Consider the following 25,213-nt stretch of genomic DNA (forward strand, 5'->3'; position numbering starts at 1 on the left):
CGCTTCAGGGGTGAATTCAGGCGGCATTCTTGAGCTGATACTGGCAATTAAATACGTGGGGAGCACAAATGGTTTTTATTACGGGTACATAACCCAGCACAACGCAGGGTCTCAGCAGAACCTCTAGCAACCCAGGCTAACAGAAACAAGATGATTTCGGGGAGAGTCCATCTCCTTGCTCTTGGGAAGCACCACCGTGCGCTGGGGAGGGAACCCGGGAGCTGCCGCCTTCCCGTGGTTTGGAAGAGGCCGAGCAGGGAGATGCTGCCCAGTTCTGCAACCGCACGAACACTCCCCTGGCCGGCTGCCCCCTGTCGCTCGCTCCCTGGGCTGGGGGCTGCGGGGTCCCCGGCCAGGCTCACAGCGCTGAGGGGCTGCGGCAACAACCCCCTTCCCCTCCCTCAGGCGGCCCGGTGCCCTCCCCCGCGCCTCACAGCCTGGCTGCCGGGAATAAGGGCTGAGGGGAAGGGGACCCGGGTGGGGTCACCGCTCCGTTCCCGCAGCCCCTCCCGCCGCCCCGCCCTCCCCGCGCGGCACGCCGGGCCAACATGGCCGCGTCCCGCCCCGCCGGGCGCCCGCCGCTCGGCTGACAGCCCACCCGCCCGCCAGCCAGCCGCCCGCCCCGGGGCCGCCCCGCTGCCCGGCATGGAGGAGAGCTCCAGCTGCGAGAGCCTGGGCGCCGGGCGGGCGGCGGCGGCGCGGCCGCCCAGCGGCGACTCCCTCTCCAGGTAACGGCCGCGGCGCCATCGCCCACCCAGCCCTGCCGGGGCCGGGCCGCTGGCGGTCTGGGGGGCCCTCGTCAGTCAAGAGCCATCGCGGGGCGTGGGGGGACACAGAATGAGGGGCCGGCAGGGAGAGGGAAACCGGGAGCATGGAGCTGGTGCCATTTTCTGCCCCCGTAGGCAGCAGGTTCTGGCGTCTCCCCGCCGCCGGGTCTTGCCCTGCGGGGTGTCCCGGTGGGATGTCCCAGTGGGATGTCCCGGTGACCTGTCCCTGCGGGGTGTCCCGGTGGGATGACCCGATGGGATGTCCCGGTGGGATGTCCCGGTGACCTCTCCCTGGGGGATGTCCCGCTGCTGGAGGTGGTGTTGGGTGGCCGTGGGTGCGTGGGCACTGCTCGACTGCGGCCAGGCCGGTTCCCTTTGCAGACGTTCAGTCGGAGAAGGAGGTGCCACCCCCACCAGCCGTTTGGTAAAAGCTCTAAATAACCAAAGCTGCGCTGCCTGTCTGGTGTGTTCAGTGAATGGGTGTAGCAATCAATAGTACCAGTGAGCTCTTGCTGGAAGCCCGGGGAGGGCACCAGGTGTGTTGGCTGCCATGCTGCTGTTCCCAGATGGACCTTCTCCTGTGCTTTTTCAGCAATAACTCTCCTGGGACGTGTTAAGCATTTGTGATTTTGTCCTCACAGCTTTACCTGAGTGCTTGACTTTGCAGTCTGAATGACTTTCAATGCCACACGGGTATCTCCAAAGTCTTTAAGCCACAGAAGCTGAAAGGAGGAGTTTCTATTCCTCCCACTCTCCACAGTCTACTGTTGGAGTTTGAATTTGTGACTCACAAGCGTGTCTTGCTTGGGCCATATGTGGTGCAGGAGAGCGTGGCAGGGTAACAGGGGAGGACGTTGGCTGATGGGGAAGGGTGCTGGTGCAGGAGGCCCTTGGTTTCGTGGTAGGGCTTGGGAGCAGGATGACCTGATGGCTGAAGGTTGTTCTGTCCTGTTCTGGCTGTCCTTGCCATGCTCAGGTAGTAGAATCTCAGGGTCACTCAGACTGAAGGGATCTCAGCATCCCTCAGTCCAACCTCCTGCTCACCGCAGTGACAGCTCTGAGATCAGAGCAGGATGTGGCTTTTGCCGTGTCTGGTCTTGAAAACCTGCAGAGATGGAGACTGCACAGCCTCTCTGGGCAGCCCATCTCCGTCTCCTGGCTACTTTCCACAAAGGCACTGAGGCCAGTTTTGGTTCCCTGACGCAGTCTCTACTCCCAAGCCTCTCCTAACCAGCAGCTGCTCCAGCCTCGCTGCCGCAGTTGTGCTTCCCTGAACTCCTCCAGCTCATCAATGCCTTTCCTGCACTGGGGGGTTAAAACCTGGATGCACCATTCCAGAAGTGCTCTAATGTGTGCCAAGTAGAGGGGGATCCTTCCCTGAATCTCTTGGCTGTACATCTGTTCTTACAGCCCAGGGTGCTGGTGGCCTTTTTGCTGCCAGTGTCTCTGTACTCCTGTGCCTGGCATTTCCCCAGCAGAACCCCCTTTCTCACAGAGCTGCTCCCCAGACAGGCAGTGCCCCGTTTGCACTTAGGCTTCTTCCCTCTTGAATCCTTCATGACTTGTCATCCTCATTTTCCACTCCCTCATGAAACTGTTCTGTTCTCTGCTGTCTTTATAATTTTCCTTGTGCAGTTTGCCTGCGCCATGTCAGGTGCCTAGACACCCCTTATCTCACTCACCGAATGTACTCTTCTTTTTCCCTCTGCATCACTTTGGACCCATCTGAAGGTCAGTCACTGTAGAAGACACACACCTATGGACACAAAAGAGGACTTAACTCGGAAGAGCCAGTGGCTACGAGGAAACTCCTGTTCAGCCTCTCAGCAGTATCTCCTGTACAGATGGAACCATTAGGAAATTGAGATGATAAATCTGTTTCTGTTGAGCATGCACAAGGCTATATTCTCCAAGCCCTAGAAAGGCCCAGACTTTAGCAGATTTCTTGAGATGTAAAAAGCTTATCCAAAAGCTTTCAGAATTTCAAGTCTCTGCTCCAACATCTAGAATTTGTAGAAGAGAGCTATCTAATATTTATGATGTATTTCAAAGAAAATAGATTTTTCTTTAGCCACGTATTGGAAAGAAAAATATTTTTCACCTGCACTTATTAGTTAAAAACCCCTCATCTTGATTTGGTGTATACTCTGAAAACTCTTAGTTGAAATGGATAAGATTAAGACAAAACTATAAGGAAGTAAAATACCATGTAATGAGAAATGCGTGGTGACCTTCAGAATGTTTATTACCTGCTTCCCCTGCAAATCTAGTGATACTTATGCACAAATAAATAATTTTTGTATGAATTGGACTGTTGATCCATTTTCAGGGGGTATTAATCATTTTTTTTCATTAAAACTGTACTGCAGTTTGATTTTATGCATCAGAACAAACCTTCTGAAGCTAATGGGGCCATTTGTATGCACTGAAACATACTTTCATCTCTGTGATTGTGGTCTAATAGCTAGACCAACTTTGAATTGTTAACCTATGACTATAGAGATGTGACTCATTTTCACTAAGTGGTTTTGTCTAAAAAGAAAAAGCTTTGGGGATGATGTGAGGAGCACAATGAATCACGAGGGTGCTGTCATCAGTTTTTCTAATCTGTTTTGTTTGAAAGGAACAACAACAACAAAAAAGCGTAGAAGGCCACTCATCCCAGATTCACAGTTACCTAGCAATGGGAAGCCTTATTGATTTGTAGTTGGCGGAATTGTTTTATGCAAGATTTAGAAGACTTAGAAAGGCACTAGTATCAAATGTCATATAATCGTAGAATCATTTTGGTTGGAAGAGACCCTCAGGATCATCAAGGTTAACCCTAACTCTAGCATTAAACCATGTCCCTAAGAACCTTGTCCATATGTCTCTTAAACGCCTCCAGGGATGGTGACTCCACCGCTTCCCTGAGCAGCCTGTTCCAATGCCTGACAACCCTTTCCAGGAATAATTTTTTCCTAATATCCAATCTAAACCTTCCCTGGCTCAGCTTGAGGCCATTTCTTCTTGTCCTATCACTTGGTACTTGAGAGAAGAGACCAACCCCTTCCATGCTACATCCTCCTTTCAGGTAATTGTAGACAGTGATAAGGTCTCCCCTCAGCCTCCTTTTCTCCAGGTTAAACAGCCCCAGCTCCCTCAGCTGCTCCTCATTAGACTTGTGCTCCAGACCCCTCACCAGCTTCATCACCCTCCTCTGCACTCTCTCTAGTATTTCAGTGTCCTTCTTATGATGAGGGGCCCAAAACTGCGCACAGTATTCAAGGTGGGGCCTCACCAGCGCTGAGTACAGGGACACAATCAGCTGAGCTCGAGCTCAGAAGCGGAGTTTCAGATTTCTAGAGATACTTAAAATCTAACTCTTCAAGAAGACATGCTTGCTAGAGTTTACTCATATGTAAGGTTGCTCACATGAATAATTGCCTTAAAGAACATATATATGTTTATTTGGCCTTTAATAATGCACATGAGATATGTCAGTAATGGCACTTGATGGTGAAAGTTGCTATGGTATTTTAATAGACCCTAGTAATATGCGGTACCTGTATGATAATAACAAATGTTATGTATTTTCCCAACTAGAAAAAATGTTTAAAAAACTCTGTGAGACTCACAATATAGCTGTTTGTACATAGTAAAAAATCCCCAGCTCTGTGTGGAAATACCAAGTTAGTTTCAAATTAGCAGATCACAGCAAATTAAGGCAGCTGCCCTCATAGTTGTGCTGAAACAGCTGTTCTGCTTGTCATGTCTAAGCTGCCTCACCCAGTGCTAGTTTTGGGTGGCACAGCCCTGGGTTCTGCAGCTTCCTGGGGTTTCCAAAGGTCAGTATTTGGGATGGACTTTCCCCTTGCATCCTGTTCTCGTGGAAGACAGACGACTGAGACAACTACTCATAAAGAGCTGCTGTGGTATTTAACCAGCAGCTGGCAAGGAGCGCTTGTGTGTCTGCAGTGTCAGGCGAGGAGCAGCCTGTGAGACAGAAAAAGGAGTGAGGTAAAACACTGATTTAAACACTTGATGAGCTACAGTGTGGTTATATCCAGAAGAGCAAGCTTTACTCAGTGGTATGGACTGCTTTTATATCTGTAGAATGGCCTGGGGATCCTGGGTGAGAGATAAACACATTTCAGCTGTGCCAATTAATCAGACTTCTACAAAGACAACTTTTAAAATTAATTTGTAGGTAGAGCTGTGGGTGGGTGGGTGGTGTTTGTGTTGGGATTTTTTTATTTTATTTTTTTTAATTTGGGGTTGCATATGGACCCTCTGAGCTTTGGAATTCAAAATAGCAGCAAAATTCTACCACAATCTTTCCTTTTGTGAAAGGAAAACCAGATAGAGCCATGTATGACTTTAGCAGAACACATGACTTGAGGAAAAAGGGGATGTTAAACTTCAGATATTTGCTTTTCATTAAAAGCAATTAGACATTTTGTTTGTGCAGTGTCTGTGATGATCTGCTATAGTTTCTGAATTAATATGTATCTCTGTATTCCTCTGAAGTATCTGAAAAAGCATATAACAGTCCAGTCTGAACAACAGTCCAGTCAGCTAAGCGGCTGCCTGTTAGATCTGCTGAAGGTAAATTTGTATTGCCTGTGCACAAGTGTGGAGCTGATTGTACTGTAAAGAAACTGCTGTAGGAGACGTCAGGGATATTTCAACATCAGTATAAAATGAGAGAAAGAGATAAGGCAGTGGGCAGATGTTTCCTGCCAGCATGGCTGTAGCGATGTTTGATGTTACCACTTTCTGGTTGCTTGTTACCGCTTCTCTGCTGGTGCTTATCATCCGCAGAGATCTGCAGACAACGGAGATCCTGCACATTGCACTTTTACTGAAGCATATGAGAATAATCATGCTCCTTGTCTTTATGTTTGCAGGGATAACTCTGAAAACGTAAACTCTGTGTAAATCAGTGCAGCACGATCTGGTGAAGCAATATTTCCATGAGGTATGAACTTGCTGCTTTGTCTGAAATAAGGTCCTGTCAATACCTGGTCTGATTTAAGGCTACGTTGAAGGAATTCTTTCCCCACGGGTTAGAGTGATGCTGGAAGGGGTTGGGTCTGTTGGCTGAGGAGAGCTCTCTAGGACCACATTGCTACCAGATGTGTGAGATTTACCAATTGAGTTGTTTTGTGATGAGTCATTCAAGTTAGAGTTTGAAAGTGAAGATTTTTGCCAGTTCTGGTGTTCAGTGAAATGTGAGTAGCTGTCATTTTCTTCATGGGTTTTGCAAGCACTTCTTTGATTTCTTATATGCATGAAGCAGGATTTCTCAAGAATTATTACCATTAAAGACAAGTATGTTGTTGGCCGAGTGTTCATAATGAATTGGTTTTCGCATCTGAGAAACTTAACACTGTGCCTAGAAACAATTAGCAACTCCAGATGGATTCATTATCATTAATTTTAACATGTGAGTGATAATTTATAACGCTTATTTGCAACTGAAGTGCATTCTGAGAGTTTTTTTTTGTGTACTCTATATTGTGAAGATAAAGAGCAGTTTTGCCTGCATATACATTTGCAAAGCGAGGAGAGTCTTTTATTAGATTCTGAGAATTTGGGGCAGAAAATAGTGAAAATAACAGTCAAATAGACTTTAGGGCTTTTAAGTTACACGGTACACTTGAGAAGAGAAACTTACCTTTGAAGAACTTGGGAACTGTTTTTAGTAGCAAACGTTGGCGTGCACATTTCGACTGCTGCATTCAGCAGAAGCCGCTCCTACTTCTCTTGGAGTGTAAGACCTTCAGTCTTATAAGTGTCAGGCACACACAGATCTCTTTGCCAGGTTCTGACCATTCAGTTTGAGAATATAAGATACAATTGGCACTCACCTGTCTCTTTGAATTAATATTATATTGTTGTTTAAAGACCTCACAGGAATTTGGGGTGCCATGATTCTACCCGCTATACAGGTAGCGATGATTTATGTGTTGAAGAGCCAGGGACCAACTATTTAAATGTGCTTAAGCCAGGATTATATTTGCCTGGCGAGTAATTTTATTAAGCTCTTGGACTTGTAGTTAAGTGCTGAGACTCCTTGCTGAGAGACTGGGTGAAGAGCAAGAAAGTCTAAGGATGAGATGAAAAACTGCTGTGGAAAGATGAGGCAAGATCTGATGGTTGGTGAGGAGTAAAACTGGGCTCAGAACTTGGCTGCATTGGGTCACATCAAGCCCTGCCTTTTCTGAAGAGACATGGTAATGTTATGTTGACCAACAGTTTATTTGCTAGACAGTTTTGACTCGTACACCTTTACGACAGGCTATTTACAACAGAGATGCAATTACAGAAGCTGAATTTTAAGACTGAGGATGACCCGATGATGTCAAATTACACAGTTCTTATCTGTTACATGGTTGTATTCCTGCTATGACTTCAGCTATAGGTTAACACCTTTCTCAAACATGGATTTTAATTTATTTCAGATTTTTTTATTGTCTCCTGTCCTTTGCTAGTTCTTTTATTAGGCAAGAACAGCATTTGGAAAGGTCATAGCACCTTGTGAATGGCCCAGCAGAATCAATAGTCCACAGCTTCTTTTTCATGAGTCTTACCTTGGTGACCTGCTTTACTGTTACTGTTTTTTCAGTGCTGGGGCTATCGAGTAGTGTAAAAAGAGACCTGATCTGTACACCAAAGGGTTTACGTTACCAGAAAGCTTAGTTGAGGGAAAAAACAGCAAGCATACATTAGAAATGCATCGGCAGCTTTCCAGAGGTCACTCTGATAAGGTGTTATATACAAGGTGTAGATGTAAAATGGGACATGAAAAACGTGGTCTTGTCACTTGTCCATGGGAAGCTCACAGCACCATGAAGAGGAGGGTGGCAGGAAGTTAATGAAGTGCTTGGTTTGAAGAGCTATTGAGGATAACTCAGCAAAGAGAGAATACAGAGGAGACACTGTCACAAATTATCCTCATCTTCATATTTAACTAAAAAATATTTGGGTGTTTTATAGCCCCAGTAACTGGGAGCTTAATTGAAGGAAAATTCAGTGAAAGGCAACAACAAAAATCAGTGGAACTTTTCAAGTATTTGTTTTTCCTTTTCCTACCATCTGTAGTTTCTTTTGCCAGACAATATTCTCACTCAGTAATTTTCCAGTGATTTCAAGGTAGCTCTTTTTCTTGCTTCTCTCTTGCCTTTCTGCTTCATGAATTCTTTTCCATTGTTTTCTAAACCCTGATATATTTGATGAAGAGCAAGTGTTAGCAGTTTTCTACTCCATAACCCCTTCAAGGTGATGTTCTAGTAGGTTTTTTTTAGCTCTTCACAAATGCTCCCACTTTACATATCGGGCCTTTCCCTAGTCTTCTGGCCATGGCTCCAGAGTCATTAATGTTAAGTCACCCAATGGTTCAAATTTGATCTGGGTCAGGTGTGGGTATGTGATCATACTTCTGCTGAACTAGTTACAAAAACATGAGTTTATGGGTTTTTTTCCTTTGTTCTGAGAAGATGTACAACACCTGTTTAGAATAAAACAGCATTTTAATCTGGATTTATGTACTGTGATGTAAAGAGCCTACCTGTCCATACAAAGTGCTATGCTCAAAATGTTGTTCATAGGCAAAAAGGCAGCACATCTTTAGATAGCAAGGAACTTATTCTTGGTGTAACTGAAATTTTGAGAGTCTGATTATTGTTAGTCCAGATGAAATTATTGCAGAAAAAGAATAATAATGCAGTTAAAACAGTCATGAGTTTTTGTTTCTGTCCCTCTGCCTGGTGTTTCACTCGCCCCTCCACAGCTCCTCTGGGTCCCAGTGTTGCTGGTTTTATTCTGGTGGCGGTGGGCGTTACAGTGAGTTGTCAGCATCTGGACTCCTTTGCTGGTGAAGTATGAGGTTCATGTTGATGGTTTCTTCTTTCCTCACTGCAGGATCCACCTGGGATCATTTTAGTATGTTTGGTGAAACATTAGACCTATCTCTTCATTGTTCTGCAATTCCACACTACATCTGATTTTTGCTATACATAGTTGCTTTTATGGTATTAGATACTATTTATTTGTTATCTTTGTTACCTCTAAAACTGGTTTTGTCCAGCTCCTGGTTGGCATTTCTTTAACTAACCCTTGGTAAGCTGTTTATAGCCATGGTCCCCATTGCCAAGCCTGTCCCCCATCTCATCCCCTGTACTCCTCTGTGCCACATCCTTTGTCTCCACTTGCCCCTGCTGTCATCTCAGACAGTTATATTTCCTCTACACAAAGTCATTATATTAGTGGTAAATATCTCATTCTATACAGAATAACTGCTTGTTACTGCTCTCTGTGCAAAACTGTGATTGTACCAGACACAAACAAAAATAAAACAGAGTAGATAGAGACACCTGGCCAATTACAGAAATTGCAGTCACAACTCAACCACATAAAACAAAGCTGCAGGTTGGCGAAGAAAAGTTCAGGCAAAGCAAGAGTAACAAACCTTGGTCCTGAGGCCTTGAAGATTCACTACAAAGCTTATGGCCTATGAGGAGCAATGACAGTACTCAATGATAGGGCTAAAAGTTAACCCATCTATATTTATCTGAACAAAATTTCACTGGCGGGTTGAGTATGCATCTGATCATTGCTTGGTGGTGTGTGAGAAAAGTGTTTGGTGTTGTTTTTTGTTTGATTGTTTTTGTTTGTTTGTTTGTTTTTCCTGGCACAGAAAGCACTAATATCTGAATTACTGCACAGACAGTTAGCAGGACTATTCTCCTCAGCTGTTTCAGCTAAATCTGCCCATGGATGAGCTGGAGCCTGTGATCGAGTTGGTTACAAGTGGAAAATTACAGAGGCTGCCTGGCTGCTGTGCAGATGCTGGAGGCAGGGAGGGGCAGGTCACTGGAACCTGTGGTGTCAGAGAGCGGCTGCTGAAGGATGGTTGTCAAAATCAGTCATCAGAGTAGAGGTTGGTTTAACCAGCAGATAGGATACCCTTAACTAATCAAAACTCACAGTATCACAGTATGTTTGGGATTGGAAGGGACCTCAAAAGATCATCTAGTCCAATCCCCCTGCTGGAGCAGGACGCCTAGGTGAGGTCGCACAGGAACATGTCCAGGCGGGTTTTGAATGTCTCCAGAGAAGGAGACTCCACAACCTCCCTGGGCAGCCTGTTCCAGTGTCTGTCACCCTTACTGAGAAGAAGTTTTTTCTCAAATTTAAGTGGAACCTCTTGTGTTCCAGCTTGATCCCATTACCCCTTGTCCTGTCATTGTTTGCCACCGAGAAGAGCCTGGCTCCATCCTCATGGCACTCACCCTTTATATATTTATAAACATTAATAAGGTCCCCCCTTAGTCTCCTCTTCTCCAAACTAAAGAGCCCCAGCTCCCTCAGCCTTTCTTCATAAGGGAGGTTCTCCACTCCCTTAATCATCTTGGTTGCCCTACGCTGGACCCTCTTCAGCAGTTCCCTGTCCTTCTGGAACTGAGGGGCCCAGAACTGGACACAATATTCCAGATGTGGTCTCACCAGGGCGGAGTAGAGGGGAAGGAGAACCTCTCTCGACCTACTAACTACCCCCCTTCTAATACACCCCAGGATGCCATTGGCCTTCCTGGCCACAAGGGCCCAGTGCTGGCTCATGGTCATCCTGTTGTCCACCAGGACCCCCAGGTCCCTTCCCCCTACACTGCTCTCTAATATGTAATTTCCCAACCTATACTGGAACCTGGGTTGTTCCTGCCCAGATGCAGGACTCTACACTTTCCCTTTTTAAATTTCATTAGGTTATTAGTATCAGCATCTCATTTGCAAGTAGAACACCTCTTGTTAAGAAATGAAAAATGTGGAATCTTCTGCTCACATTTTACCCAAGTTGACTTTTGGAATAGGCTGTTCTTGAAAATTCAGGCTGTATTCTCCAGTCTAAGAACTGACATCCAGCTTCCACCTGGAAAATGAACCTCCTCACCTCACAAGAGAGTGCTTCCCAAGACTTTTTCCTCAAAGGTGAAGAAGCATCCTACCAGAATGGTTATTAAATACTGGGATGTGAGATGAAGAATGTGGTGGGACTGTTTGTGGATGTGCTCAGGACTTCACCAGCCGAGCAGTCTTGGCCCTTTGCTTGTTGCCATCTGCTGGGGTGCAGCTTCTGCTGATTGCTGCTGCATCCAGTGCCATGGAGGGACATCTGTCATCTTTTTTCTCTAAAACATACTCTGATTCTAGATTCTACCTTCTGCTTCCACCTTGCATGAGGAAAAATACAGGCACCCTGGGTGAGATTTGTCTCATCTCACTGGACTGATACAAATTTCTGCTGGTCTCTGGATTTGTGTTTGCGGACAGCGGGGAATGAGGAGTCATCTGTCTCGCCAGTGACTGTAAGGACAGCCTACAGTGAGTGATTAAGATGTGACCACCTGCACAGAACTCCCTCCCAGTCATTGTGGTAGGGCCAAAAAGTACATTGAGTCTGGGTTGTTCTGCACGCCAAAAAAAAAAAGGAAGGAGCTATTTCCTAAGTCATATTATTGCTCTTTTTTTACATATCAACTAAATCTCTTGTCAACTGAGGAGGAAGCAGAGGCTTGTAGTCCAGTTTCTTAAACCTGTTTCTTCATGTATTTGTGTATGTCTGTCAGGTTTTTCCACTGGTAGTTTTTATAACATTTAGACATCTTTAACCTTGCTTGACAGAGGAGTGAAAGTAATAACTTCGGACAAGTTTTGCATTTAAACAAAGATGGAGATGGGAAGGGAGGCCATGTCAGTTTTTCCAGTACAGAAAAAGCTTGTTCCTTTTTCAGCATAGGGAATGCCTAGATGAGAAAGATGTCACAAATATGTGCAGATTCTCTAGGACAAGGCTTCTCTCAAGTTGGAGAAACACATTGTATTATCTCATTTTTGCATTTCCTTCATTCCCTGTGCTTCCTCTGGTGTCTGCAAAAGGCTGTGTTCAGTTGAAAACAAAAAGCAAATACAAACTTCTCTGCCACAAGGCACTCATCTTCTGGAAACCAGGGCAGGATCTAGCTCATATCTCCATGTGAAGTAGGTATATAAAACTTCCCTGCCCTCTGCAGAGTCCATACACCGCACAAGTAATTCAGCTGAACAAAGATAGGTGTCTGCTCTGGGAGACCTGCACTGTTGTCTGGACTCCATCACCTAGGTTTCCATTGACTGAGTGGGAGCAGAGACACCTGTGGTATCTGACAGCCGGAGCTGAACCGTCTTCTCTTTGAGTTACTTTGTTTTTCGCATACACTGATTTCTGCTTGAGGAACCAGAAGTGGTGGGTGGAAGTGGCTGTGGGTGAACCGGGAAGATAAACCCTTATTTTTGATGTATGAGAGCTGATGTACAGAAAATCTGCAGATGAGCTTGCAACTTTGTCTGCCTTGCCTCACTTCATTGTAAGGTGGAAGAATTCGAAAGGCCTTTGTTTCAACATGCACCCTGAAACTGGCCAGTGGGGTGAGTAAGTGTGCAGAGCCCTTCTGGCCCTTATAGAAATCAGTGGCTGCTGAGCACGTTGGAAATCGGACTTATTATTTGGACAATAAATTGAACTGAGTTAGTGGGGATACCTTGTCCCGGGTATGAGTGTCGAAAATGGGGGCTTGGGCTGACAGACCACAATCTTCAGAGCTGCTGGGCTCTCTGGGACTTGTGACAAGATACAGGTGCTCAGTGTTTCTGAAAACATCATGTGTTGTCTTAGCTTCAGCTTCTGGAAAAAAAGCCCCCAGATTATTGAACGCTTGACTTATTTTAGCCTTGAAACTCTGCTAGGGACTAATTTTGTGCAGGGGCTGGGCTGCCAACAGAATATAGTTGTTCCCAGTCCTTTTTTGAGCTGAGCCTGGCAGAGCACACAGCTGCATAGTATCTGTGAAAGCTTATCAAGGTGATACCCTGTCGGTTTTGCTAGGTGATACAAGACTCTCCAGATTGGCTGTGTTTAAATGTTATTTCCTCCTCCTTTTTATTATTCCCAATATGGAACAAGTAATGTCATTGCTGAGTAAATTGCAGGTATTTTTAATTCCTGTGGGTGTTTGCTTTATTGGGGTGAGGGGGTTGTGTGGTGTGTGTTTGGAAGAAAATCAGAACATTTAACAATACATGTTACGTTCTAACTAAGGTGTTTTTAAATAGGGAAATAGGGGGGAATCTAAAGAAAAACTGAGACAGCAAATGAACTGTCAGAAGTATACATATATGGTTAAAATGTATGTAACTGGTTGCTAGTATGTAACTAGAAATTAAGGCACTGCCAGAACACAAGTAGTAAAAGAGAAGTTACATCTGTCTTTTTATCCAGTTCTTCTTTCTGTCCTAAGGTGAGTACTTACCAATGTGGGTATTATTTCTGTTTCTTTCCTTTGTCAAATTAAGAGGTTACTTCTAAAAAGAAAAAAAAAAAAAGATGAAATTATCAAGCAAAAAAAATATTAAATATCGCATATTGGTTTCAATGTTTTTCTCCTTGCTCTCAGACTCTGAAGTTATTATTGCGCCTTATCATTTGACTTGCTTAATTTATATCAAAATTCTAATATTTTTTTTACTTGTAACTTTTTCTCTGGCTTAATATATTTTAAAGGAAGGGAGGGGAAGTTTACATGCTATATGTAAATATTAGTAAACGGTAAGAGTGGTTTTGGATTGTGTGTAGGATTTCTGTAGTGACTTTTGTCTGCATTCAAAGTGCCTGTGAAGGCAGATGTTGGCAGCCCTCTTTTCCCTGTGGGGTGCAGTGGTAAATCTGAGGTCGCTCTGATGTAGGAGACAGCAGCACCACCCAGGTCTCTTCTCTGCTACAAAATGTCCTGAGCCCTGGAACCAGCTTCTTCCACGGGTAGGGCTAAGAAACATGGCTGGTCTTGTAGCACCAGGAGACACTTGGATTTGGATTCTTGAGTTGCTGTTTTGCTAGAGGCCGTCATGCTGCACAGAGAGCCCCTGGGCAGCTGTATGGGGGAGAAAGCTGCAAGTCAGCACTTGTGCTGATTCATTACATCCGGACAGATCGCTTGCCAGACATCCTGTCAATCAGTGATCACCCTGATGGCTTTTTTGCTGTCACTTTCAACCATCTGAAGCCTGAGATACTGGAACTTCCTCCTTCAACTGTGTGTTTTGGACCCTGAAATACTATTTTCTTGGGAGCAGGGATCATCTTTGCTTCTGGTTCAGTCCCACCCTCTGTAATATCTTATATTTGAAAACAAAGGCTCTAGCTCCTTCTGAACAATCCCAGACGATTCCCAAAAGCATAGCAATAACCTAATGTGTAGGACGGTGCAGAAATGAAGTGATTATTCAAGCAGGCAATGTTGTTTGCATGGACAGTAAGCAGGCTTGTGTTTTGAACCAGTCTTCATTTGTATTATTTTTATTTTCAATGCTAAAGGTCTGTCCTGGTGACTGGCAACCCCAAAGCTTTGCAGCACAGACCACAGGTGTGCACCATCTCTGGGAGGTCTGTCAGACATCTCCCCCAAGCACAGCCACAACGACTGGGTTGTATTTCCACCAGGTGTCACCTGGAGCAGGTGTGTCACTCACCTTGTCCACCTGATCGCTAATTCTGAACACGAAGGTGTGTGTGCTCGTGGTGGTTATCGCAAGGCAATTTCCATTAGGAACTGGGATCAGACCAAAATACTGAATTATCAGCCTGCTTTCTAGAGGTAGTAACTAATTATGGGCTTTGTAGATATGGGCTGCAATATAGTTGGTGAAACAGAGGTAAAATGTCAGTTCCCAGCAGAAGTCTAACAATTTCTTGAAAAAGATTTGTTTTTCTTCCTTGTAGCTGAGCATCATCCCATACCAGCCTGGAGCTTGTTAGAAACTTAACTCCCCTCTTGTTCCTCTCATGAAGACATATAATTTTGTAGTTATCTTCCATGTGCAGATCGGAGGATATCGGTTCAGGCCTCTGATAGCTGCTGTTCTTCCTGTTTTTCACCTTCTGGATTGTTTGACTCATGAAAGCATGATCCTGTGGGCTTCTTGCTTGTTATTAATTACGTGCTGCATATTGGTTTGTCTTTGGGTGTTGGCTTTCTATTCTCGGAATCTTGCAAATATTTTAAACAATCAGCCTATTGTTTAGCAAGTGCTCTACACACACTGTAGGCCTTTTGTGAATTTGTGTTTAAAAAAATAATGAAAGAATGACTAATGGAGCACGAACAGTGCTTGTGACACTGTAGTCCATTGTGTGACTACTGAGAGCAGAATTTGCATTCCTAGAAAAGCTTGTTCACGGTCAAAATATAGGACATTGTCTTTATGGCTCATGGGAAAACATGTACTATATATTCAGCTCAGGATGCTACTTAGAAGGATCAACTTTTAAAAAATGACATTTTCCTCCCTTGGAACATTGAAGTCAGACTGAGACCCAGCTTTGCTTGGCAACAGAACTGAATCTTCTTCATTCAGGCAAGTGGCGTGGGGGGCTATTTTAGGTCTGTCACACACATGCACAATGATTTGTTTGCTGAAATGGCTTCTTTTTAAGATGTTGTTGAGCTCTGACATTGCCAGCCCTTTTGAATGGAGAGGGTGTGTTATTATATTATAGAACTGTCTGCCTCCTCTGAATGCCAGAGGAAGCCTGGCAGTTGGTGCTTTTCTTTCCTTCAAATGTGTATTTGTTTGTGGCTTTTTTCCCCCTCTGAGTTCATTACAGATCAAGCAGAGGTTAAAGTGGGATCTTTAAATGTTTATAAAAATTCTGAGTTCCTTGTAGTTCTGAAATGTAGCAACTGTCTATTCTGTGTGTGCCTAAAAAGAGGGTACGGGCTATTCGGAGGGGTGTCTTATGTATGCAACAGGTAGTTTCCTTTGGTACTTATTGTCTAAGTAGAATAAGCCTGTTTTGAATTTCTGTTTTGCTGTGAAGAATTAAGTTCGATTCGCTGCTCTCTGTAGATACTGCTCCTTTGTCTGTCAGTGCAAGCTCTTTGGGAGAGGGTTGTCTGTTATTGTGGGCGTGCGCGGTGCTGAGCGCTGCTGGATTCCTGTCCTGGCAGAGATGGTGTTAAGATGTTAAAATTGAATTTACAGTGGTAGAGCCTGTTACATCCCCGTGGTGGAGTGGAAGCCAGTACAGAGCGTCCGAGTCCTTCCACAGGACCCTGGTTTGGTCAGATGCCAGCCCCCAAAGAGGGGCATACGAGGCACTTCTGAGTACCCTTAGGTGTGTATGTATACATATAGATATATATGTATACAGATAAAGACTATGGGGACCACTTAGCACAGCTCCACAGAGAGCTGCTGTAAATGGGAGAGCCTGATGTGGGCAGCAGCTGGATTTCCCAGACCAGTTCAGCCAGTACCAGCCAGGACAAAGTCACATTCATGGGGAACAAGCACCAGTTTGTCTCCTTCTGCTCTGATGTGACCCAAAAGGTTTTTCAGTATTTCTTTTTCCTTCTCTGAAAGAAACAGGAGCTTTGAAAGCGTTGAGGAGGGAGAGTTGTCGGCTTGGGTTTGAGTGGTGAGTGGGGAGTGCTCAGTACCTCTGTGTCATTACGCTTTTCAGAGAAGTGCCCAAGTGCTGCACATGCTCCTATTCATGGCCCTGCTATAAATTTGAACCAATCGGATCCTGCTCTCTTGGCATCCAAAGCTTCCAAATTAAATTGTATTTGCCACTAGTCATCACTAATTTGCAGTTTTCACCTTGATTAATTTTTAGGAATTGACATAATGAGAAACTTTTACAAAAACAGGAAGAGAGGAAATGGAAATTTGCCCTCCGCGGTGTTTTTCTCATTTATGACCTCTGCAGCTGAAACTGTATTGCCCAGTGGTGCATTTTATCACCTGTTTTCCATGTCGGTTCAGTGACTATTGAAACAAAATGTTCAGTTTGATACAGAAGAAATGGTGTGAGTATCTCATGCCAATTAGCATCTGAGTAATTGGCACACCTCTGCCAGCAATGAAGCAGCTACTTGTGTTGTCAGGGAAGGAATATTCATAAAGAAGGTGCTGGAGAGCTGACTTTTTCATCACCGACTGCATTTTGGTTGTGTTACATATAGGAGTGAGCAAGGTGAGTATTTTAAGATGTTGCTGCAAAAAAAAGTAGGTGTCCTTGAGCCCTATGCATATGTTGTAAATAAAAATGGCACATTTTGCAGAGATGGGTTTTCCTCCTGTCCCAACAGTTTTTCACGGAAGTCTGGGAGTTAAACTCAGACACAGGTTCACAGTCTTGGATTTTTTTTTTCAATACCTTTAGTTTTCTTTTTTTTTTTTTTGTGAGCAGGACAGAGGTCTCTTCATCAGTTTTCAAAGTCTGAAGAAGTATCTTCAGAAATTAACAGTAGTTTCTCAGGGAACTGCTGCCCATAGAATCATGAAATGTTTTGAGTTGGAAGGGGCTTTTAAAGATCTATTCCACCCCCTGCCATGGGCAGGGACATTTTTCTCTAGACCAGGTAGCTCAGAACCAAATCCAGCCTGGCCTTGAACACTTCCAAGCATCGGGCATCCACAGCTTCCCAGGGCAGCCTGTTCCAGTGGCTCACCACCCTCACTGTAGCCAGTCCCCTTCTGCAAAGGATTGTTTCTTGTCTTTAGGAAGGTATATATTGTCTATATTTTTATGTTCATGTTTACCAGAAAGAGGCATGCCTTAAGGTGCTTGGTTGGACTGATTTCAGCAATTGCCAGCCGGGATGGTTTAGCAGGACCATCCGTTAAAGTGGTGTCGTGACTGTTGTCTCAAGTTTTGCCAGAAATTGTTGTGAAGTTTTATGTGAGACATGAAATTGGTTGTTGTGACTTTCTTCTTGGGTCACATGGCCTAGGAGAAGAGGTTGTGTAGTGTGCTTGTCCTTAGGCTGACATTCACAGAAAGCTCTTTGTAGAGATCTCCTAGCAGTTTTCCTTCCTGTGGAGGGTGGGGACGGGGAAGGAAAATACCCTCTTTTTGGAGTACAAAGAACATTGTATTAAATCTCCCACAATAGGTGTAAGGATACAGGGGGGAGAACTCAGTCCTGCATAAATGGTGCATTTGTCCTCATCAAGTGAAAGCCCTGGGGCTCCAGTTTGATTTGGGTGCTTTCTTTGCATCTCCATGCTCATCTGCTACCTGACCTGAGCTCACTGTGTGGTGCTTGAACCCTCAAACTGCCATCTTCAGTTACTGGTGCTTTCTGCTTCCAGGGAAAAGTGTTGCTTAGCTGCTTTGGGAAAGAAATAGCTTCATATTCAAACTCTTTCTGTAACAGTTGACAAAAAAATTGCAGCTACCAGCTTTTATTTCTTTTCATTGACTTTCTTAAACAGTGTGTTTTTTAGATTGCAAGGGTATAAGGGTCGAGGTTGCCTCTGATGACTTTGGCAGATGCCATTTAATGGAACTTTTTGAAATGGCTGAAGACTCATCACTGCTTTCCCCCAAAATATTTCATCTGCGCTGTCATAGTCTAACAGGACAAGTTTGCATGTCTCAGGCGCTTCTGTTTGCAGCTTCTTTACATCTTTGTTGACAGGTGAAGCTAAACACTCCGGCATACCTTCAGTTCTGCTACGGGTACAGTAATAGCTTTCAATTGCCTGAACAGGAATTACCGGAGGGCATCTGTCTGAGTCTGAATTGTGTTTGAAAACCATCTGGCATGTTGTGAGATAGTCCTAATAATAACAATGAGCACTTTATCAGGAGTTGAGTCGTCGTGCTTGGTTTCCATTGTAATTCTCTTCTTAGTTGCATATATGTATTTTATATAGCCAAGGGGTTAATACTACGTGCAGGTGCTGTGCAAGACCATTGTGCCAACAGTCCTCATTGGCACTCATTTATCATTCAAAATCTGGCTATAAGAAATACATTTAAATAATAAAAATAATTACTAGGATGAAAGACATCCATCAGTGCTAATTGCATCCTAAACCTGTTTTCCACTTCTGCATGGGAAGGGAGGAATGAGAGGAGGAAACGGAGATGACAGTGACAGCAGAAGGTTCTCTCCCTGAAGGTGCTTTGGAACTGGTATCGGGGTCTCATTTGGCACTAACACAGAAATCCGTCAGCGGGGACACTGCGGGCCTGCCTGCACCTGGGGCCTTGGAAGGGAATTGCTCCAGGGGGTCCTTGATCTTCACAGGTTTCTCACAGGAATGTCTGCACTCAATTACTTTCCTGTAGGAAGAACTCAAAGTATTTTGTGAACCTGAGTATATGTTGTTTCCTAAAGCCTTAATGAAGTTCAGAGTTAATATTATTTTGTGTGTTTTGTTAAGTTGTATTAAACCAGACCTAGCAGCGATTGGCACAACTCCAGTGCCAGTGGTTTTTAACCCTCGCTGAAATCTGGCCAAACCTGCCTATGTTCTCAGATGTTTGTCGGGTGCCCCTGTGAACCCAGCAGTTACATCTGACCGTTGTCCCCTTGCTGTCACTCAGGTTTGCTCTGTGTTGTCTCTGGTGGAATAGAGGTGTTGGGGCTGTGTCCCCGTGAGAACAGAGCATCCTTGGTGGGGTCCTCAGGATTTTAGACTGATACCAGAAGTACCCTGTCACGCTGCTGAAAGAATTGTGTGAGACAGCTTTAACTTTACGTTGGGAAAAGCTGGAATAATGTGCAGAAGCCATGGCAGATGCAGGAGTAAATAATTTTCCCAAGATGATGCAGAAGGGCTGGTGGCAAAGCATGGAGGGAGCTCTGGTCTCCTCACCCTGAGTTTGCGTGTCAGCCCCGAGACGCTCTCCCTCTCTCCCCACCCAACTGCCTGGTTTGAGGATCTTGCCTTTTGCATTGGCAGCAGAGGAGAGCTCGAGATTGACGAACCTGCTGAAGCTAATAAACTTCTCATGTGTATGCAGGGACATCCATTTAATTAGTTTGCAAAGCGGTGGAGCTGGAGCCGTGCAACTGCCTGACGACGATAAGATGAGGGAGCCGCAAGCCAGCGGCATTTCAGTTGTCTGCTCCTTCGTTCCATCTCCGCTCCCTATAAATGATGGATGAGGAGAACAGAGGCTGTGAGCCAAACATATGCAACCTATGCATACTGTGCAGAGCCGCATAATCCAAGCGGTATTGTTCACTATGTGTGCAGGCGGCGGTTCCAAAAGCTGGCGCTGCTGTAGCTGGAGGGAGGCTTCACCGGCGGTTTCTGTGGGAGCAGAGGGACGCTGGTGCGGGGAACTCTTGAAAATCCACTTCTAAAATGCAAATGCTTTCCTTCATTACAACCCACTTGAAGCCAGGCGTGATCTATGAACACAGAACACTTTCACAGCTCAGACATGCTGTGGATTATGGTTCTCTTATTTTTTTTCTGCATAGAGCAGTTTGCTGCTTAGCTTGTTGAAGTGAAATTAATTAACAATTTCATAAAAATCTTTGGTCTACAATGATTAGGTAGTCACTGCTTGTGTACTAGGTAGACACTGGGAATGTATGAGGGCAGACAAGTTGTGTAAGCAAAGAAACTGGTGAAATTTTGATTCTTTTGTTAGTGTTCTCCCTCCCTGGGATCTGTTAGGAGTAAGTTACACAGACAGGTCTTGAGAGTTGTTTGAGTGTAGCTTGTCCTAGTGAGACTAGCACACTCCATTACACCTTTCCAGCTCCCCTTTCTGTGACTGAAGGATGTGAAATTCTGGATGCCAGTGCCTCTCTCAATAGGTGACTGTGCTCGGTGGTTTAGCGATGTTTGCCCAGTGAGTAAGCTGTCCTGCGTGGTGCACACTGGCCACGTTAGCTGCTGCTGTGCCCCTTGCTTAGTTATTTACATCTGTGCTAAATGACTTGTGAACTCTGAGCAGACTTGCTGAGCTGTAAAATTCATTTAAATACACAAAATTCTGGGCCCTGGAAGGGGAGGGAGCTGGAAGGCCCGGCTCCGGAGGCTTGTGCTGAGCCTTGGGCTCCCTCGGCTGGAGCTACCACAGCAGAAAGCACAACAGACACCCAGGGACAGCAAACAGTTGTCACCCAGTGAAAAAGGCATCTGCAGCATCCGCTTGCTCTTTGTTGGTAACTTTAAGTATCATCTCCTTACGCGTTGCTGAACAGTAAACTGATGCTGCTTTGTGGATTAAATTGCAATTTATTTTTTTTTTAACATACTTTAAAAAGTCAAATTAATTAAACAGTTGCAAATACAAGGGGTAACACTTGGCAGATAAAGGCTGACCGTGCAGAAACCAGACTGAAAGGAGCTTCAAGGGAACACATCCAGGGGTCTGAGGTGGTTTAAGTAAAGCAATGTAAAAATTAGGTTCAGTGCTAAGCCTAATTTAGCATGCCTGCAAGCTGCTGTGTGCAGAAGTGCTCTCAAGCTTCCTCATCATCTCCAGATATGGATTCCCTCCCTCTCCGTGTGCTGCATCTGATGGTTTATACGGCCATGTAATGAATCCAATCAGCCTTATTATCCAACCGAAGACTGTCTTCATGTGTGTTAATACTTTACTGCCCCAGCAGATCAGCAAATTGAACTGTGCATCTTGTGATGCTCGCCCAGCGCAGCAGAGCTGGCAGCGCTGTGCAGCCCAGGCCACGAGGAGGAGGAACAGAGGGGAACGTCAGCGGCCCGTTCAGCAGCAGCGGATGCTTTATATCAATTTTGTTGTAATGTGAAACTGTACCCAAATTCAGTGTATGTGTGAGGCCCTTTGAGCCGTAAGAACAGGAGGCTTTGCAGATTCAGTTCTTGTTATTTTAGTGTAAGATTATTTTCTGCATGGGATGGAGACACTGGGGCTGTTGCACTGGGTGCACAAGTGCCACTGTCCGTCCGAAATGACATGAGTTCACCCAGCAACACCGCAGGAGCTGAGCGAGCTGGAAAGCTGAGTGATTAGCTCTCGAACCATGTACAACAAATGCATTCAGTGGAATTGTGCTACTCGATTGGAAAGTCAGTATCATTTATTTTAAGTATGTTTTTTACTGTTCCCAAAGATTCCAGTTCTAACTTTCTACTTCATAGGATGAAAGAGTTGCCAATACTCTTTAATCCTTGGAGAGAAAGGGCTATCTCCCAGCAAGAGCCCAATTTTGCTGTAGTGCTTCATGCTTTTAACACTGCCTGCGTACTACTTTGGCAAATCGTGAAGAGTAGAAATGAAAATGGAACACTTTGGCCTTTTGGTGGCTGTTTACCAGCAGCAAAACAATTTTCAGAAAATTAACAGATTTCCAGGCCCTTTAGAAGCTCAGATACTGCTCTTTTAGGTTACCCCAAGTCTAGTAACTGCAGTACTCCTGCTGGCATTCTGCTTCAGCCAAGGTGAGGCTTGCAAGCCCTAAAGCTGATCCCTAAGAGTGTCTTTACACCCAGATCAAACCTTTCTGGGGTTGGTAGGAGTGTGGGAATTAGTTGGTTCAGGTGGCATTCACTGCTGCACTGTGGCTTCAGGGAGTAACGATGCACCATGGAGGATCTTTCTTTACAGTCATCTGGGCTTATGAGCATTACTATTGAATGCTAATTTTAAGCAATTATGGTTCTAGGAAAGGTTGCAGTATAAAAATCTTATAAAATAAGCTTATTTTAATTGCTTACAGCTATACTAGGAAAATCGTCTAGGAAAAGAAGATTGCTGTTTCGCTTTGTTATTTAGCAAATCACACTTTGTATCGCCAGAGAGGTATGCTTGGAAAGTCTCTCTAATTCTCCTGAGGGCTGTACTTACACCTGAAGGAGGAAAGTTTAGTGTGATGGAAAGAGTTTTAACTCTGAATTCCTTCCACCGCTGTGAAGCTGTGGTCGGAGTTGTGCTGGCGTGCGTTCACGAGCCTGTTTTCATCCCCTTGCAGCGCACTAATGTCTCCCATCTGAAAGGCTGAAACTGGGGCCCTTAGTTTCTGTAATTTAGGATTTGATCAAGCTTGTGGTCATGATAATGTTGGTTCAATCTGAGCTGAGATTTGCTAATGAATTGTATTGTATGAATTGACTTTGGTAAACCATGGCAAGCGTGAGTAAACCAGGTTCTCTTAAACCGCTGCTGAGGGCTGAATGAGAATAGAAAGGGTGGAAATAGTGAAAAATGCCTGATATGACTGTAAGCAGTGTCAGCGCTTCTGTTTTCGAGCGTTCATGGGCTGGGTTTTGATACACTGTGGTGTTTTTCTTTATAGCGCTTCCACGTCTCACTCAGACCATTCGGCTCACACCAAATCTGCTTCTGCTGTATCGTCCGACTCAGTCTCCACCTCAGCAGACAACTTCTCTCCAGACTTAAGGGTATGTACATTCTGTACATTCTGTCTTAAAAAAGATATATATATATATATGTATACATGTTGCGGCCTCCTTCAGAGGACATTTCTTTCTCCTGTGAGTTTGGATATGGTAAAATGTTGTCAGCTTTATGCCAAATTTTATGTAGCCAAAGCATGAAAGGACCCAAAGTCAAACAGGTGAAATAGAAATTGAAGTTTAATCTCTACCGTGTTATTTCCTTCTTTATAAAGTTGTTTAATCTTCAAAAAGCTGACTCTGCAACCCACTCTTGGAGATGAATTTTCAAAGGAGCTCCATTTTCTTTTAAGTGCTCTGAGTGAAATCTTCAACCTGCCAGTTGTATATCCTTTTTTTTCCCCTCTGTTGTGTGTATATATGAGATGTTCTCTCTTGAGAGCTTGTGCTTGTTTGTAAACACTGAGTCCTTGGAAGTATCTTCTTTCAGAGAAAGATTGCTATCTCCAAGCTGATAAAATAATCTTCTGTCACAATAAATTGCTCTGACATGAAAACAAGTCCAAACAAGGCTCTTTTAAGTCTGTTGTTAGATTTGTTAATTATAAATCCAAAGTCCTAGTTCTGTGTCACAGGATTTTCGGAAGCGAAACCAAGAGTTTTGCCGATATATCCTTGCTTTTAAAAAAAAACATCCATAGGTATAAAAATTGTTGGTACATTTTAGTAATGACTTTTAGCCTTTCTCAGCCATGTTTGAGCATCTTTGTAAAATATGAACACAGATAGGTTGCATTAAAACCTCTAAGTGCAACACTAATTCCTTCAACAACCATGATAATTTTTTGTCCCATGAGTGTTGTCTCAGTAGTGTGTAATTAATAACAGAAAGTCTGTCCATAAATGGCTAGAACATGAATGCTTCTTTCGAAAGGCAGCTTATTAGCCAATATTGAGCTAAGAATTGAAGATGAATCAATAGTTTATGTGTGACCTATTGATAGTTTACATGTTTAGCTACGCTTACAAAAAGTAATCTTTAGAACATGTCTGGGTAAAGAAGTATGTAATAGGTCTGAAGTTATTTCCCCTGTGAAGCTGGGGTTTTAAGTTACTCCACCATGTAGAAAACACAGTTTTTAGGTTGAGGCTAAGTCATTAAGTGTACAAATATAAGGTAAGATTGCAACTATTACTACAACTGTAACTGTATAATATTATAAAAACCGAAATTTTACGCCAGCTTATTTTATTACCTTATTTATTTTTTTCCTGAAGTTTTTATAAGTGGGTTTCTTTTTCCAGGCATATCTTTTTCCGATACACAGCTCAACTGCATTTTCACAGTTTTTCAACACTTAAGAATTGCCTTTACAACTAGAGAATGAAGCAACATTTCTTTTCTAGAATGGATGTTGTCTTTCCTTGTTGGTGATTAAGTTGGCTCAACATGTTTTCCTTGTAACCCTGATGCAGTCGTGTGACTCTTCCTTTTGTCACCTTCTTCCGGGTGAATTCTAATCTGACTGGGTGTGGTTTCCCACTCTCCTGGGTTTGTCTGGTTCCCCATCCAACAGAGCCACTGTACCTCAGTCAAAAATAACATCAGAGGAACCTTCACTTAGCTGCATGATACATTTTTCAGGCAGAAGATGCGTATGTCCTGTTGCTTGGAGGCCTTTAGCAGCCACCCTCCATGGCTGTGCCATAGTTGTGTGATGTGCAGAGCGAGTTCTTCACAGCCTGCCCTCTTCTTCCTTTCCTTTATTTACAAGCAAACTGAAGTTGTGCTGTGGTTTGAAAAAGTGCTGCTCCCCTTTCATTTCAGAAGAGTGCTTAAGGAGAAATGGTAAAGCAGAGAATTACTTATTTAGATTAAAGACATTGCCGGCCAAGTGTGAGCATGTACCTCTGCTGGCAAAATGCTTCTTGCTTGTAACTTGCATCATCTTTAGGGCCTGAATTCAGCATAAGCCCTCTGTGCTTTGCCTCTTGCAGGGGGTGGTGTGAGTGGCTGCAAAGAGGGCTACAAGGCGGGTGAAGGGTTTGGAGGGGAAGCCGTATGAGGAGCGGCTGAAGTCACTTGGTTTGTTCAACCTGGAGGAGACTGAGGAGAGACCTCATGGTGGCTACAGCTTCCTCACAAGGGGAGGAGGAGGGGCAGGCACTGATCTTTCTAGTGACCATGAGAGAAACCAAGGGAATGGCAGGAGGATGTGCCACGGGAGGTTTAGGTTGGACATTAGGAAAAGGTTTTTCCCCCAGAGGGTGCTGGAGCA

General features: G+C 44.3%; 1 protein-coding gene across 1 annotated transcript in view; it reads left to right on the forward strand.

Moving 5' to 3' along the window:
• Positions 1 to 645: 645 nt before the first annotated feature.
• MTMR2 (myotubularin related protein 2) overlaps positions 646 to 25,213 on the forward strand; it is a gene marked incomplete at its 5' end in the record, with an annotated part of 64,755 nt that continues 40,187 nt past the window's right edge. The window contains 2 exons of the mRNA XM_080347684.1: positions 646 to 728; positions 22,874 to 22,979. Of these exons, the coding sequence (XP_080203810.1) occupies positions 646 to 728; positions 22,874 to 22,979 (189 nt within the window). The remainder of the gene's footprint in view (positions 729 to 22,873; positions 22,980 to 25,213) is intronic.

This window comes from Nesoenas mayeri (genome assembly GCF_963082525.1).
Source record: "Nesoenas mayeri genome assembly, chromosome: 1".
NCBI classification, from domain to species: domain Eukaryota; kingdom Metazoa; phylum Chordata; class Aves; order Columbiformes; family Columbidae; genus Nesoenas; species Nesoenas mayeri.